Raw genomic sequence first — 16,420 nt, forward strand, 5'->3', positions numbered from 1 at the left:
TTTCCATTAATCACAAAATTTGATTTCAATGACTAAAAGTATTAGTATTTTTTCCCATCGAGTAAAAAATTAGATTGTAATACTGAAATATTATTATTTTTTTTCTATTTAGTACAAGATGGCAATCTTGATTTAAAATATTGATTTGCTCACAAAATATATTAAAATATCAATTAATTAAATATTTATTTTTTGTAAGAATTTAATATCCTAACAAATAGCATTTTTTTATTGATATTTAGTATTATTTCGTATTTGTCATAATTTAATGGGTCAACAAATTTAATTGTCTACAACAATATATAGCTATGTACGTTTCGAAAAATTTAATATAAAATGATAAATGTTTCATCTTATAACTAATACCAATAGTATCATGTTATACTATATTATGAAAAAAATTACCAAAAATAAATATATGATATTGCACCGTTATCATGAATTATAATTTTTATCGAAATCACGACTCATTGACATGGCAAAGTGATGCAACCTCAGTAAAATAAGTCAATTGTATGATCTATCGTCTTTTGTGATTTGGAATTATATAAAATAAAAATACATTATCAAATATGTATCTATTTTTCAATGTATACATCATGTTCGAGCATGAATGTTTTTCAAGCGATGCGACTCTTGAATTTCTCACCTACTCAATAGAATTGGTCCACTTAGCATTTTTTTCCGATAATTAATTATGAGAAATCCAAGGATATTTAATTTATGTTTAAGTAAAACACACATTTGAAACATATTTTATATCATAAATAACCCAATTCCGCCATTATTTATTCCATATGATTAGTTAGGTGAAGTCCGGATATCTGAGTTGAAATAAATAAAACTTATCAACCAAAATCATAATGATAATTTCTTCTTATAAAAATAATACCATGACTATAGTTTCGCTTACTATGCTCTACCTGAATAAGTCGTGTTTGATTAATTATAGGGTTGTTAAAATCAGACACGAACCACCAACCAGACATGGTTCAACCCAGGAAAAAAAATTGTTTTGGGATTTTCGGGTTCAGATCAGATCGGGTTGGACCTGGTAGCTGACCCGAAAAAAATGATCAGGGTTGGGTTGGGTTTGGATCGACCCTGAAATGTTAATTTTTTTTAAAAAATATATAACTAATAAATATTTTCTACATTTTTTTATATATTTTATGTCTGAAAAAATATTTATTGTATATTTATATCATAATTTTTATAATTTAATATTTATTTTGAACATTTTTTTTGTTTTTTAAATAATTGTTTATTTGATTTAGTAAATATACTTTATTTTTCTACGAATAGACTTTCAAATTTAAATCAAATATATGAGAGAGATTTTGTTATTATGTGTTTAAATTAAAATATTTATTATTATTATTTTTTGAATTTTATTGAATTTTCTTAAAAAAATAAAATATCAGGTTATTCGGGTTGATGGGTTGATCGAGTTGATTCTAGTTCAGGTTCGGGTTTCGGGTTGACTCGAGTTCGGGTTGAGCAACTTTTAAATAGTACTATTGTTCAATACGACCCAACCCACCCGAATTGACACCCCTAATTAATTCTGATGGAAATTCTATATCAATCACAAAATATTTTATTTCTTAAATTTGGGGTGAACTCAATGTAGAACCCCAAATTAAACCCGAGCTCGAGCTCGAAAATAAGAAAAAAATTGTTTTGTCGAAATAAAAACAGCTAGTCTCACTCGTTCCAAGTTTGTTGCAGACATTCATATTGATTAATGAATGAAATATTAAATGATGAAAATAATACGATTACAGGTTGTGCTGGGGGCCGGCAAGCCATGTTGAAACTTATTACTAGGTTGTGATTGTATTGTACCATCAAAGACAAAATTGATTTTCATAATTATTATTTATTATAATATAGGCCGCGAATATATATATTTTTTACTAAGATTAAAAAATTGTTGGTAATAAACACAAAACATTAATATATAAATTAAATCTAGTTGTCACACTTCGTGGCTTGGAGTTGAATCAAAATTAAAACTTTTAATTTTCTTGAAAGGTGTTGGTCTCCTTCCATTCTTATGAATTGTTTTTTTTCTTCTAATATACTGGTTGAGGTCCGCCAAACGTCTCGTAACAACACTAACGATTTTTTTGTTAGTTATATTATAAAAAAATGTTGTGTTATATTTGTTGATTTGAATGAAACGTATTAATTATTTTTATGTCAAAAATATTATTTTTCAATGTAAAAAATATTATTATTTGTTAGTTATGTTACGAAAGAATATTGTGTAATATATATCTTGATTTGATTGAAAAATATTACTTATGTCAAATGTATATTATGTAATAATTATTGATTTGAATGAAAACGTCAAAATTGTTACTTTTCACAGCAGATATAAGGAATGAATCGATCCGTCTCACTATTGTAATATACAATAGGTGGATGATTTTTCTTTAACGTGAGATCGAACTTACACATCTTCCTTACCGAAAAAGATTTATACCATTATCACCCAGCACTAACGACATATTTAAGCAATTATTATGAAAAATAGCTGATAAGTTTCTTTTTAATTTTTTTTTAAAAACAAGGTAGTATTATTACACCATGTCAAGAATAATTATTTGGAAAAATAAATGAATGAATTTAAATTAATATAAATAATTAACAAAATTTACCATGTAAAATCTTATTTACGTAAAGACCATGAATCCAACATGACATATACTTGATTCTTGGAAGTTTAGCTCTAGAGATAACCACTTTCTTTTCCAAATTGTTGTACCTTATTTCAACTAATCTTCATTCTCATTTTTACTCGTATCTTTCGTCATACCACGACGGCTCAAATTCTATATTCCGAGCCTTATATTTTATCAGAGATATGTCTATAGTCTGTAAATAGTTTTCTAATAGGCTAATTTATTTCAATTACACATGGCAAATTGAAAAAAAAAAAACATTATTATTTTGTGTCTTCATAATGTGATCGAATCTAATGTGCAAATAAAATCTAAAATAACCATGTGTATTGCTCTAAGTTTGTCTCTTTCGAGTTTTGATCATTTAAATAATTAAGATTGGGTTTTGGTCTTGTAATTTAATTTTTTTGAATTTTAATTCTGCTTTTACTCGAATTAAATGTTGATATGGTAGCAAAAAATTATGATATGACACATAAAATTATTGACTTATTCGATGTTACATCGACTTAATTTGAATCTACTCAGTTGATATTAATTTCATGACACATTTTTTAGTTTTAACTATTCAAGAAACAACCAAAAAGACTGTGTACGTACAAAGTTGTCATAATAATTCAAAACGGTACTATTTTAATAATTCAACGGGAAACTATCTTTCTCCAATCGTGCCGGCCTCATTGTCCTTCGCACCAAATAACTACACTCCCCACCTCTCTGTTTTCTTCTCCCTTTCGCACGATAAAAAAAACTTAAAGTTTGATTGATTGTCATGCAAGAGAGAAGAAAAGGATCATTTTCTTGATCCGAAGTCGAGGAAAAACTATTGGGTTCTCCGAGTTTGATTGATTGTTATGTGTATGTGCTTCAATGGCTTCAGCTGGAATTGGAAGAGCTCTGCACAAGTCCGACAGACCCCCTTCATCTTCATCCTCTGGAAGTGGGTTTCATGGCGGCAATGCTGCTGTTCCAAAGAGTAATAATGGGTTTCACGGCGGCGGAGCACAGCCGCATTCGAGTCGGGCGAAAGCGCCGCCGGCCGTTTCGAATTCCAGGCGCTCAGTTACGCCCACTTCGAGATCCAGAAGCGCGGCTATTGAGAATGATCCAGGTTTATTTATTTAATTCATTTTTTTTCTTTTTATCGTCTTTATTATTTATTTGAACAAGCAAGCATATAGACATGTTAGCTAGATTGTCTTAGACTGTGATACTTGTTTAAAGATCAAATCTTTGACTCGCCAACACCTCCGATGACAGTGAAATGAGACCAAAATGTTAGCTTGGGCGTTCTTAATGCATGCAGTATGAATTTCAATTTAGTTTCTTTAGAAAAATTATTTTTACATATATATAGGCGTTCTTAATGCATGCAGTATGAATTTCAATTTAGTTTCTTTAGAAAATTATTTTTACATATATATATAGATATATATATATATATATATATATATATATATATCTATATATATATATATATATATATTATATTCATATTGATTTCAATTTGTTTAGATAATTTTCTTTCTTTTTTCAGAGCACGTCTGTTTATATATTCTTCGTGTTGCCTATATTTCTTGAAAATTTCAACCTGATTTCATACCATTGTCCCCTGAGTATTATGGAATCAATTCATTCTGTCTGTATCTTGTGGTGTATATCATGGTTCGCCGGAACGGTTGCGGGGCTTGGAACGGCAACTACCGTTCTAGTTCCAATGTTATATCGCGGAACGGTTGCGGAACGGTTGTATAAAAAAATTAATAAATTCAAAAAATTGTTAAAAAAATTTAAATATAAATTAAATCATACTAAAAAAATAAAATATATAAAATTATTACAAATTAATATATCAATACAAAATTATTTTACAATAATAGCACAATAAAAAATACACACTAAAAATTATAGCATACCAAAGCTAATATCATTAAGAGTGACGCGGATAAGCGAAATCATTGTTATATTCTTCATCACTATCTTGTAGATTAAATGGATTTCGAACATTTGGATATTGACGTGATTGCCCATAGAGATATTGATTAGATTGAGATTACGAAAGATCATTAGAATGTGATGACTGATTTAGTAATAGTGTTTCGTCACGACGATTATAGTATTCGAATACACGATACACAGTAGAACTATCAGTTGTACTTGAAGAACTATACTCGGGACCATTACGTCCGACACCATGCCATATAGATGATGAAAACAAACATTTATATAGAAAGGTACCTGTAAATTTTATATCATCGAGACTAATACCATGAGGAATGACGTGAAAGAACAAAATCTTTCGGGTGTTATATCACCGTTCCCCTAATTATCAGTGTTTTTCTGCACATATCGATTTATGAGATGTTAATAAATATAGAGAGGCAAACAAATTATTTCTCTTGTAACTCTCTACATCTACTTTGTCACATTTATTATGATAGTTAATAATTGAGAGATCTGTATATAAATAATCTTGAGTGTTTTCCCCCTAATCAACCCCTTCTCCTAAAATTAATACTAAATTTTAATGTACAGAATTTAATATACATAAATTTACAATTTATATTAATGCTTAATATATATAAATGTGTGTCTGTGTGTGTGTGTTGTTTGCCAATTGTTGTTTGTTACTAAACTATATAAAGAACTAAGAGTCTTGTCACTGATACAAACCAAAAAAATTATAGTTTATAGAATGTCTAATATGTGATAAGAATCCATAAAATTTCAAAGAATGTTTAGGTAAATAAATGCAAATTTGATCAAATGAAAAATTTTCATGTATATACAAAATAACATATAGTGCTTATGAAAATTCAATTTGTCAAGCTGCAATGTCATATTTAAATTATTAGTTTGCAGGTATATTTATTTCAAAAAAATTTAAGCTTGTTTAAAAGGAAATGTTACTTATGTTAAAACTAAGGTTTGTTTATTTTAAATGTTAGGCCCGGAGGAGATAGTTTTGGGATGGCGTAGGAACTTCTTGACTAAAATTTCTACTGTCCAAATATTTCCGGTTAAATTTATAAATAAGAAAAATCTGTACGTGTTACTGCAATGTATTATGCATTAAAAGTTCTATTGTGTCATAACAAGGCAATGGGGTAAGATTGAGTTAAGTTGAAGCCTGTTGTATGATATAGTGACACAATAATTCTAGCTAAAATGAATTAATTTTTAATCGTGTTAGCATATGGTGAGCCTAATCTGAAACATATAAATTCTTGTGTAATAATAATATTTGATGTCTGTGTCATAGAATCTGAAAGAGTGAGAGTTGCTGTTAGACTCCGGCCAAGAAATTCTGATGATCTTTCTGATATGGATTATGCTGATTGTGTGGAATTACAACCTGAGGTATACATTTACTCAGTTTTAATGCTTCTTAGCCTATATCGCTACCGTCGTTCTGCATGATTGTGAAAATCTGATGTCGCGGTTCTTGCCTCAGTAATGAATTAATTATAATTTCCACTACTGTACAGCTCAGAAAGCTAAAGTTGAAAAAAAACAACTGGAACTCTGAAGCTTACAGATTTGATGAAGTATTTACTCAAAGTGTTTCTCAGAAACATGTTTACGAGGTGGTGGCAAGGCCGGTAGTTGAGGTAAGTTCAATAATCATGCAGTATATATTTGAACAATCCTATTTAATTCTTCTATTTGAGTGCTCATTATTCTTTTATTGGTTTGCTCATGGAGGGGTTATCATAGGAGTTTTATGGGGATAAAGAAAAAGAATACTTATCACCTGACTAACTCCAAAAAAATGCTGGTTCATCATTTTCCAGATGGAACTTCGAGAAAACCGATTTTCTTTTCGCCTTGTGAACTTTGTAATTCTTCATTTATTATATTTGTGAAAAGATATTAGATATTCATTATGAACTACACAATGATAGTTTGGCTTAACTTTTGATGTTATGATATCCTTGTGATGTATTTGATACATTCTTGCAGAGTGTGCTTGATGGGTATAATGGTACAGTCATGGCTTATGGTCAAACAGGCACTGGCAAGACTTACACGCTTGGCAAAATGGGTAATGACGAATCATCTGAGCGTGGTATCATGGTTAGGGCTATGGAGGACATAATAGCGAGCACATCTGCATCAGATACTATTGAAATCTCCTATTTGCAGGTAACAAGCTAATAGAATTGTGGATTGTTGATTGTTTACAAGTTAAATGTTATCTAATATATTTTTTGTTTGATATTGCTCCTACTAGTTGAGTTTTGAAAAACAATGCATCATTGAAGTAACAATATCTAGTATTGAAAATTTCAATATCAGGAACACATATAGTTAAAACTTGAAGCTAGATTTATCCATGATATCTATATTATCATGCACGTGTTAAGAATTTTTTCGTCAATTTACTAACAAGCACTGTTACATATACCCTCTGTCTGTTGATATTTATGAAAGCTGTTATAATTTGCCATTAATTCTTTCATATTTATTGTTCTACAGTTATACATGGAGTCCATTCAAGATTTGCTTGCTCCTGAAAAAACAAATATTCCAATTGCTGAAGATGCCAAGACTGGAGAAGTTACAGTCCCTGGTGTTGAAATAGTTCAAATACGAAATCTTGATACTTTCTTACAACTATTGCAAATTGGAGAAACTAACCGTCATGCAGCTAATACAAAGATGAATACAGAATCCTCACGCAGTCATGCAATCCTTATGGTACACATAGCTATCTAATATGGCAAGATCTTACTTCTGATTGTGCTCCATATCCCTTGGTATGGATTGTTACAAAAGTTTATGCATCTTTTTGTGATAATTTATTACCTCACATCCTTGTCTTTAGGTATTCATTCGTAGACCTCACTTGGAAAAAGAAGAAAAAGAAATCTATCAACAAAAGGATAGTTCCACTGACAGACACGGACATCATGTGCCTACTATCCGGAAGAGCAAGCTACTGTTGGTTGATCTCGCGGGATCTGAACGAATAGATAAATCTGGTTTACTTTTTATTTTGAGAGTTGAATATATTGCTTAGTTTGGCTCGTTCTCCTCAGAAACTTTAGTATTACTATAGTGTAGAAGAAACTTCGCCCTGAAATGCTTATCAAATTTAATTTGTGACAGCAATATTTTCGTTCTGATCTTTCCTATTGAATGATCTTTTTTCCTCTTTCTTTGAGTTTGCATGTATTTTTGGTAGTTTAATCTTTCTTTTCTTGTTTCAGGGAGTGAAGGTCACATGCTTGAGGAGGCCAAATTTATCAATCTCTCCCTGACATCCTTAGGAAAGTGCATAAATGCATTGGCTGAAAACTGTCCTCATATACCAACTAGAGATTCTAAATTGACAAGATTGCTTCGTGATTCATTTGGAGGTTATCTTTTTCCCCTTTCCTAATCTGTTTCAACTGTTTTCATGAATATCTTGTTAAAAGATATTGTTTTCTCAAACTCATACAAGTGCAATATATCAGGTTCTGCAAGAACTTCACTTATCATAACAATTGGACCATCTTCTCGCCATCATGCAGAAACGGCAAGCACCATTGTGTTTGGACAACGGGTGAGTGTTATGTTCGTCTTTATTAGCCTGATAGAATAAATTTGATGCTACACCTTTGGTGCTGTGACAAAGTCTGAAAGTAGTTTAAGTATAGTACAATAGACTACTCCCACAATTTTAGTAATCTATTTTCACGAAATGAGGATGAACATGAGCAAGTTACTTTTGGAACCCCTTGTGCTGGACCCTTGCTTTTGAGGACCTCCCTGTTGGCTCAGAGTGTGTCAACAAAGTTCCAATTTTATATTATAAGATGTCATGTGTATGTGGCGTTGGAGAAGTTGCAGACTTTTGAATATATGGAAAATACCTGTCCCACCGAGGATTCAAGTATTCTCGTGGATTGTGGCGTTGGAGAAGTTGCAGACTTTTGATGTGTTGCAGAGAAAATGGACAACTAATGCGTTGAGTCCGCATTGCTGTACTCTGTGTCGCAACAATGCAGAGAGCCAAGATCACCTTCTCCTACATTGTGCTTTCTCTGCACAGATTTGGTCCAAAGCTTTTAAAGAGTTGGAATTGGTGTGGGCTGTACCGGATAAGGCAAAGGATATGTACACAGTTGAACCGAGCTTGCATAATGGAAGGAAACACTTGAGATTCTGGTTCACCGTCGTCCACTGCATTTTTTGGTCCATTTGGATGGAGAGGAATAGGCGAATTTTCGAAGATAAAGAGGAGGTGGTTGAAGAACTATGGGACAAAGTCAAATTTAGAGTTGCATGTTGGGTGAAGATTCAGAAAGACTACGAACATCTGAGTGTCTCTCAAGTTTACAGGGACTGGAATTTTGTTCTAGTTTAAGATGTCTTGTACTTGCTTTTAATCTTTCGTAGGATTTCTATTCTTATTTAGCGGATGTCTTGTCCGCTTTTTGTACCAAACAACTATTGCGTCATTTATAATATATGTCTCTTATCAAAAAAAAAATGTGTGTGTAGCTTGATAAGCGATGATTAGATGGGAAGGCCAAAGGCTCGTCTATAATTCTAGAGTAGATTAACCATATTTGAGGCTTTTGTATATCCCTTGTAGTGTTATTCACTTTCAGACATATTTTCAGGGTCCTGAAATATTTGATTGTGAATGTTGCATAAATAGTTCTTTCTATTTGTTATAGAAGTATGTCTTACAATATGGTGCTGTTGGTAATTTATTATAATTTAGGATCAGATTATTTGGTATTTTTAATTGTTTATGCATAAATGGGGTCCTTTTTACTCTGCATCAACATGTTCCCTCGTATCGAAATAAGCGTATAGTTCATATCTGCAGGCCATGAAAGTTGTCAACGCGGTAAAGCTGAAAGAGGAATTCGATTACGAAAGCCTATGCAGGAAGTTGGAGACTCAGGTTGAACATCTCACTACCGAGATTGACCAACAGCAAAAGTTGCGGGAGAATGACAAAAAAGAAATGGAGAAAAAGCTTGAAGAATTTCAATTTTCTTCAGCTGAAACGGAAATGCAGTTAGTTACTAAGACTGAGGTATTTGCTTAAGTCATTTTTTACAGTTTTACTTCAAGTACTGAATTAGCTTTTATGTGTTTGAAGTGAAACACCATTTACAATTTTTAAGCTTTATATTCTGAATGAAATATCTCGATTGCAGCTGTTACAGAAGGAGAATGCTCGATTAACTCTGGACATGAAAGATTTACTACAGGAATGAACGGTTTGAGAGAACATGGAAAATTGCTGCTTGATGATATTACACGCTTAGAAGTCACAGTGAAGAATACCAAGGTATGTGAAAAATAAATGCCCTCAAAGTGTCTTTGAGTCCTAGATATCTTGTCATGTTATGCCTTTAGATTGTTCCCTCTTAACATCATTTTACTCTGACAGTTTCTGGAGAAGGAAAACACTAGGTTGAAGTTGGAGTTGAATGATGCGTTAAAAGATTTGAACTACCATAAAGACCATAACAATACCATGAACGATGAGGTTGCACGCTTAGAGACAAATTTAAAGCAAAGCAAGGTATGAGATCGAACCTCTGTCCACTTGAAGAATATTTATTCTATGATTCAGGACTTTGCTTCACTATTTCAATGGTCATGGATTTGAGTAAGTTGTTGGGAATTTGGGAAACTAGATTTAATCTTCCATTTACAAAAAAACTATATCTGGAGCTACATTTATGAACAATATGTCTATGCTAGGTCTTTCCTCAATCTAAATCTTCACACTTAAGTCTTTGGAGTTGTATATATGGACTTGGATAATCATTTGGTGTAGGAGCACTCGATTTCTTCAGCCTGCCATTTTGTGGTTTTCCATGCAGCTTCCATCAAGTTTCTTGTGTATGGTTAGGCTTTCCACAATATTCACAATTGAGGCCAGTTTTGTCTCCTACACGATGGTTCTGGAAGGATTTACAGCTAGCACGAGCTTTAGGAATGGCCATGGCTGATCCTTCGACAGATTCCATTTACCAGGAGTTTTTTTCCTAGCATAACCTGTCTACGGCTCTATTCTCGCCGCACCTCTGCAAAAACTTCTCCAATGGATGTAATAGGGTTTCTCCCAAAAATTCGGCCATAAACTTAAAGATGCGACCAACATCGGCTATCTTTTTATAATACATGCAATCATCAAGTGATTTCCATTCATAATCATTGGATAAGTCCAGATCTTGCCAAATTCTCTAAAGGGAATTAAAATATGTAGTCACAGAATTCTCACCTTGGCGAATTTCCCAAGTCGTAGGGTTAATTCGAACACTTGGGATTGATTCCTTAAATCTGAGTACATTTGCGAAACATTTTCCCATAACTCCTTGGCCATTGAATAGCAAAGACAATTCGAACTTATCTCTTTGGCCACGGAGTTGACCAACCAAGTCATCACCATTGAGTTTTCAGCATCCTATGTGGCATAGGCTGGTTTTTTTTCATCAGGCTTTGTTGTTTCGCCTGTAATATAGCCGATCTTGCCTCTCCCCTGATGTACATTCTAACTGCTTGAGACCATCGAAGGAAATTGTCACCATTGAGTCGGATTGTATAGATCTGAATGGGATGATTTTCTGATGGGTTTCAAACAAATTAAGTCTCGTGTGGAGGAGGCAGGGACTTTCGGTCTTAGACATTTTTCGGAAGCGAATTTAAAACCTAAGATCTTTGATTTTGTTCTGATACCAAATTGACAGAAAAACAATCAAAGTATTGAGAAATAATTCTTGTATATCACAAGCATAATGGCTGTTCATTAATATATAAACTCTACTTTTAAACAAAACCGGAAACAAATCTTCCTAAGGAAACTAACAAATGAACTCCTAAAATCTCTCTAAAAGATTATGTACACAAATATACAATATTCTAGGATATCTTCCAACAATAAATGACATACAGTTCTCTAAAGTCATAAATTTATCACAATATTTACCTTGTTTTCCAGAAAATGTAATAAGAAAAGCAGCACGAGAGAGATTGAGAGCAAATGGAATGATCATCCATTATGCTGTCAGAAATCAAAATTTACTTGACCCTTTCCCAAAGCCTGCAGTTGAATAATTTCACTTATTAGATATTGAAGTGACGCTGTTCAGCAAAATAAGTCACGGGAATTTTAATCCTATAAGCCAGAAAATGTCCATGTTTCCAAGAATAATGCTATTTCTTTACTTGTTAGTAGCAACAGCAGCTAGAGAATTTGAGAAATCAGAAAATGCTTGCTGAAGTGACCCAAATGTACGAGGAGAAAATAGCTGATCTGATGAAGCAACTAGACAATGAGAAGGAGGTATGTGCTAGTGCTGAAGTGGAAATAGAGAAGATGAAGAGGCAAACCAGTGAGATTCAAATGTCAATGCAGGTGAACTGTTTCCTACTCGATAAAAATATTTTAATCAAAATGTTTTTGGCTTTCTTAATCAAGTTTATGGCTTCCCATGTCAAGGTCTTCTGTGTCATTATGTCCGTTAAATCTATCAATCTACCCCTTGTTCTTTTCTATTAAAATTGTGATAAGAAGCCACCAACAATTTTGAAGTTCAAATTTTCTGTAAAATAATCTGATGTGGCCTCCATAAATACAGAAAAATCAGGTAAAAAGTTTCAGATATCATAAAGCTCTAGCAGAAACGACTAGCATGTACGAAGAGAGAATAGAGGCGTTGAATCAACAACTCAAAGATGAGTGTTCTCGTGCTGAAAGAATTGCACAAGAACTGAAGTCTACAAAAGAGCTTCTGATTGAAAATCAGAATTCTGTCCAGGTAAAGTATTATTATCGTGCCATAATTTTCATTTTTTCCGTCTTGTACTTGTATCAGTTAATTTATTCTGCAATGCCAAGTAGTTTGTCCTATTTGATCCCTCTAGTTTTTTTTTGAATCATTAGCTTATAAGCTTATAATGCAAATTTTGTCGTATGTTTCTTTTTTCTGTCAAATCTTTGGCTTATAAGAATATGGGGATTCTTTTTCCGAGTTCACGATTCTATTGTACTGAGGTCTCAGCTATTGATTTTACAAATATGTTCAAATTATTTTATCAATTCTTTCTTTTTTCATTATTCTAGAATAGTGCAGAAGAAGAGATCAAGGAGATTCAAATGAGATTGCAAGAAATGCATCAACTGCATGCAGAAACTGTCGATGAAACTAGAATATTAAGGAGAGACTACAAAAACTTAGAATCTGAAAAGGTATATTTTTACTCACTGAATTTTGAAATTGTTTCATTTTTCATGTTCAAAGTTGTGCCATTTTGTATTCCACAACCGTTTTGTATATTTCGATATGGAAGAATATCAACTCTTATTTTCTCGGGGATGCTATTAAATGTTTTTATGAATTATCAGGAAGCACATAAAAATGAACTACATGCTGTCAAGCAAGCACTTCAAGTTGAGGAAAGGCGAAGAAAGCGAGCTGAAACTGAACTGCTAAATGTAATAAAGGTTGTGCCTGAAAGTGAAGATGGATTCGAGGTAAATAAGCTTTCTTCCTGGCAAAGTCACGAGAACTGTCTTTGATTTAAGACATATATTCATGAAAATACCTTCGCTTTTGCAGGAAAAGAAACCATATACTCATGAAAATACAACCAAAGGGACTTCAGCTTCGCTCAACCCCCAAGTGTCACATAAGTCAAGCCTGTCAAGAGAAACTATCCTCAGCCAGAGGAACACAATTTCAAAGATTTGTGAGGAAGGCAGGATTCTAATATCTGGATCATCTTGTTTAATATTGTGAAAAAAAGGAAGAATTGATAAGTCCAAATGGATATGATGATGCATTTTAGTGATGCGAAGTTAAATTTTGTCAAGTGTCATTATAAGGACTTAAGCAAGCTCTTTATGTTATGTGGATATAATTTGTCAAGATCCTTGTCTACCACTGTATTCACTTCATTTTGTTGTGTATCAATTCAGTTGGGCTCCAGAAGATATTGTCACTGTTAGAATCAAATGATATAGATGTCCAAATCCATGCTGTGAAAGTTGTGGCCAACCTTGCTGCTGAAGGTAAGTAAGGTTAGAGTTTGGATGGATAAAGCTTCTTTTTGTGTGTCATGGGTCATGAATCCTTAAGGTTCTACATAAATTTGAAAATTCTTCAAAATTGGACTCATCATGATGGTTTGCATGTAACTGGTAATTTGTTTTGTCTAATTCTAGTACTGAATAATGAATTGCATTGAATATAGGTGTTCCTGACTAAACATTGTTTTCTGACTCATTTTTCATATTTCAGATATCAACCAGGAAAAAATTGTTAAGGAAGGTGGTCTAGATGCACTGCTTATGCTGGTGGAATCATCACAGAACATAACGATACTCAGGGTAGCTTCTGGAGCCATCGCTAATTTGGCAATGAATGGTACCCCTTAATCTATACCTTTCCATTTTTTTCTTTTTGAACAAAACATATGTCAGAGAGTTTCTTGCATATGCTAAAACCGGATGATGGGAAGTTGCTCTTTAATGCACTTGAAATCATACTTGTTTGTATTCAGAAACAAATCAAGGTTTGATAACAAACAAAGGAGGTGCTCAACTTCTTGCAAAAGCGGCTTTCAAAACAGATGATCATCAAACTTTGCGAATGGTTGCTGGTGCAATTGCAAATCTGTGTGGAAATGGTTAGTCCATCATAGTTTTTCTGGTATATTACCTAGAAAATCTGCTCCCCTTGTCTACCTTGATATTGGATAGTTTGCATATCATCTTAGATATATTTTTTGATACAAGATGTGCCATATGTGAAGAAATAAAACCGAAAACAGACTTTAAAAGTAGTCTCACCTCTTAGGCTATACACTTGATGTCTGCTATAAGAGATGTAGCGTAGATACTGAATAATTTGAAATTATTTACACTGATGGAATTTCCTGTTGACAACAGAAAGGTTACACGCAGTTTTGAAAGATGATGGAGCCTTGAAAGCTCTTTTGGGAATGGCTGATTCAGGGAACACCGACGTCATCGCTCAGGTTGCCAGGGGATTGGCAAACTTTGCGAAATGTGAATCTAGAAGAATAATGCAAGGTCTTGTTTGCTATATTGTTCAAATTAACACATTCATAATCCTTTTTTTTTTTGTAACAAGTTGAAATCATCATACTGATATCAGGACATTGGAGAGGTCGTTCTCTTCTAATGGATGATGGTGCTCTTTCATGGTTGGTTGCAAACTTGAATGAGTCTTCTGCTTCGACTAAACGCCACCTTGAGCTTGCTATTTGCCATTTGGCTCAAAATGGTAAATCATTTTCTTTTTGCTACACAACTGTTAGAGGTACAAGTATTTCTTCTTGTTATCATGCATAATGAGGAGATCAGAGCCTTTTAAGTAAATTCCTCAGCTAGATTTGACAAGAAATAATTTTTTTATATATCTCTCTTTTTGTTTTGTGCCTAGACATCTGATAATAGATGCCCATTCCCGGGATTTTTGCTTGAATAGAATAGTTCCTGTACTTCAGATAAACCTTAGGGTACATTGATGTAATTTACTTCTATATTTCTTGATGCTGAAACATAGCCACTTGGTATGAATACTTAACTATAGATGTTTCGTGTTTAACTAGAGAAATATTTGATGGTTTACAGAGGAAAATGCTAGAGATTTCATATCAAGTGGAGGCTTGAAAGAGCTCATCGAAATATCAGAAGAATCTGCTAAGGAAGATATACGAAATTTGGCAAAAAAGACGCTACGACTAAGTTCGTTATTCAGGGGAGAATTGCGTATAGCATAATGATACAAGTATTTGTCAAATACTTAAATGTTTGTAAATATACCAAAAGCGAAAAAAGTACTACAAATCTATAATACACATAGCAAATAAATGTACTCGCGGAAATAAAACGATAAAACATGACAAATTTTAATTATTCTATTATTTAATTACATATTGATAGTATTCTCGTTTGAACAATTTTTTTCTTGGCTTGTCTGAAATATGAATATATTTTTTTCTTGGTTTGTTTTATAATATGAATGGTTTCACCACCTTTTTTTCCTTAACTTAATGCATGAGAGTAGTGCTGTTGATTGACACTCGAGAATTCAAAAATTAATTTCATCCCAATGTAACACGATGGCTAATTGAGTTAAGTAATCTTCGTTCTATTTCAAACATTGGATTCACCACCTTACTAGATTTATCAAACATGATTACTATAGTTAATTGACATTTTACTCAAAATTATAACTGGCCGTAGAACTGTAATATTTTGTACACAATAGCAAGTGCCACACTTCAAATCCAACTGCTATCTTATTGCTCCCAACACTAGTATCGACCATCACATTTCTGATTTTATGTCAGTACTGCACACTAACTGCTTACGCTAAATAAGAAAAAGAAGACCAGGACTTTTAAATCCTTCCTCAATTGATCTAAGCACGGGAAGAGTTCGACTGGACCTTCTCGCCAAAAATTAATTAAAACTCGATTTTATCAAAGTACTGCTTCAAGTTAAGCACTGAGGCCTAGGGGTTACTTGTTTGTCAAGATAGGCTTTGTATGTCTCAAAGGCTAAAATGTTTAACAAGAAACTTTGTATCTAATAACATAGCAAGTGTGTGGCATTCTTCTGTCTTAGCAAACCAGCGTTGGGACCTTTCGGATGTTACTCACATCCCAAACACTGTTGGTTGAGGTACCGCCGTTGTTCAACTGGTCTTAGACGTCGCATGCGTTACACTCGAGCGTCCAAG

The 16,420-nt window shown here is 33.0% G+C and overlaps 1 protein-coding gene across 1 annotated transcript; it reads left to right on the forward strand.

The window, feature by feature from the left end:
- Window positions 1-3,339: 3,339 nt before the first annotated feature.
- LOC140823836 (kinesin-like protein KIN-UC) lies at window positions 3,340-15,609 on the forward strand. Its single transcript, XM_073185356.1, is given in 23 exon segments — window positions 3,340-3,801; window positions 5,953-6,050; window positions 6,179-6,301; window positions 6,654-6,836; window positions 7,170-7,391; window positions 7,519-7,675; window positions 7,904-8,053; window positions 8,153-8,241; window positions 9,517-9,729; window positions 9,854-9,908; window positions 9,911-9,987; window positions 10,090-10,224; window positions 11,884-12,063; window positions 12,287-12,466; window positions 12,772-12,897; window positions 13,054-13,182; window positions 13,268-13,406; window positions 13,627-13,719; window positions 13,949-14,074; window positions 14,211-14,336; window positions 14,599-14,742; window positions 14,828-14,956; window positions 15,307-15,609. Coding segments are annotated over 23 exon segments (3,264 nt in total). The 5' UTR covers window positions 3,340-3,560; the 3' UTR covers window positions 15,456-15,609.
- The last annotated feature ends 811 nt before the right edge of the window (window positions 15,610-16,420 follow it).

This window comes from Primulina eburnea, chromosome 1 (genome assembly GCF_022965805.1).
Source record: "Primulina eburnea isolate SZY01 chromosome 1, ASM2296580v1, whole genome shotgun sequence".
NCBI classification, from domain to species: domain Eukaryota; kingdom Viridiplantae; phylum Streptophyta; class Magnoliopsida; order Lamiales; family Gesneriaceae; genus Primulina; species Primulina eburnea.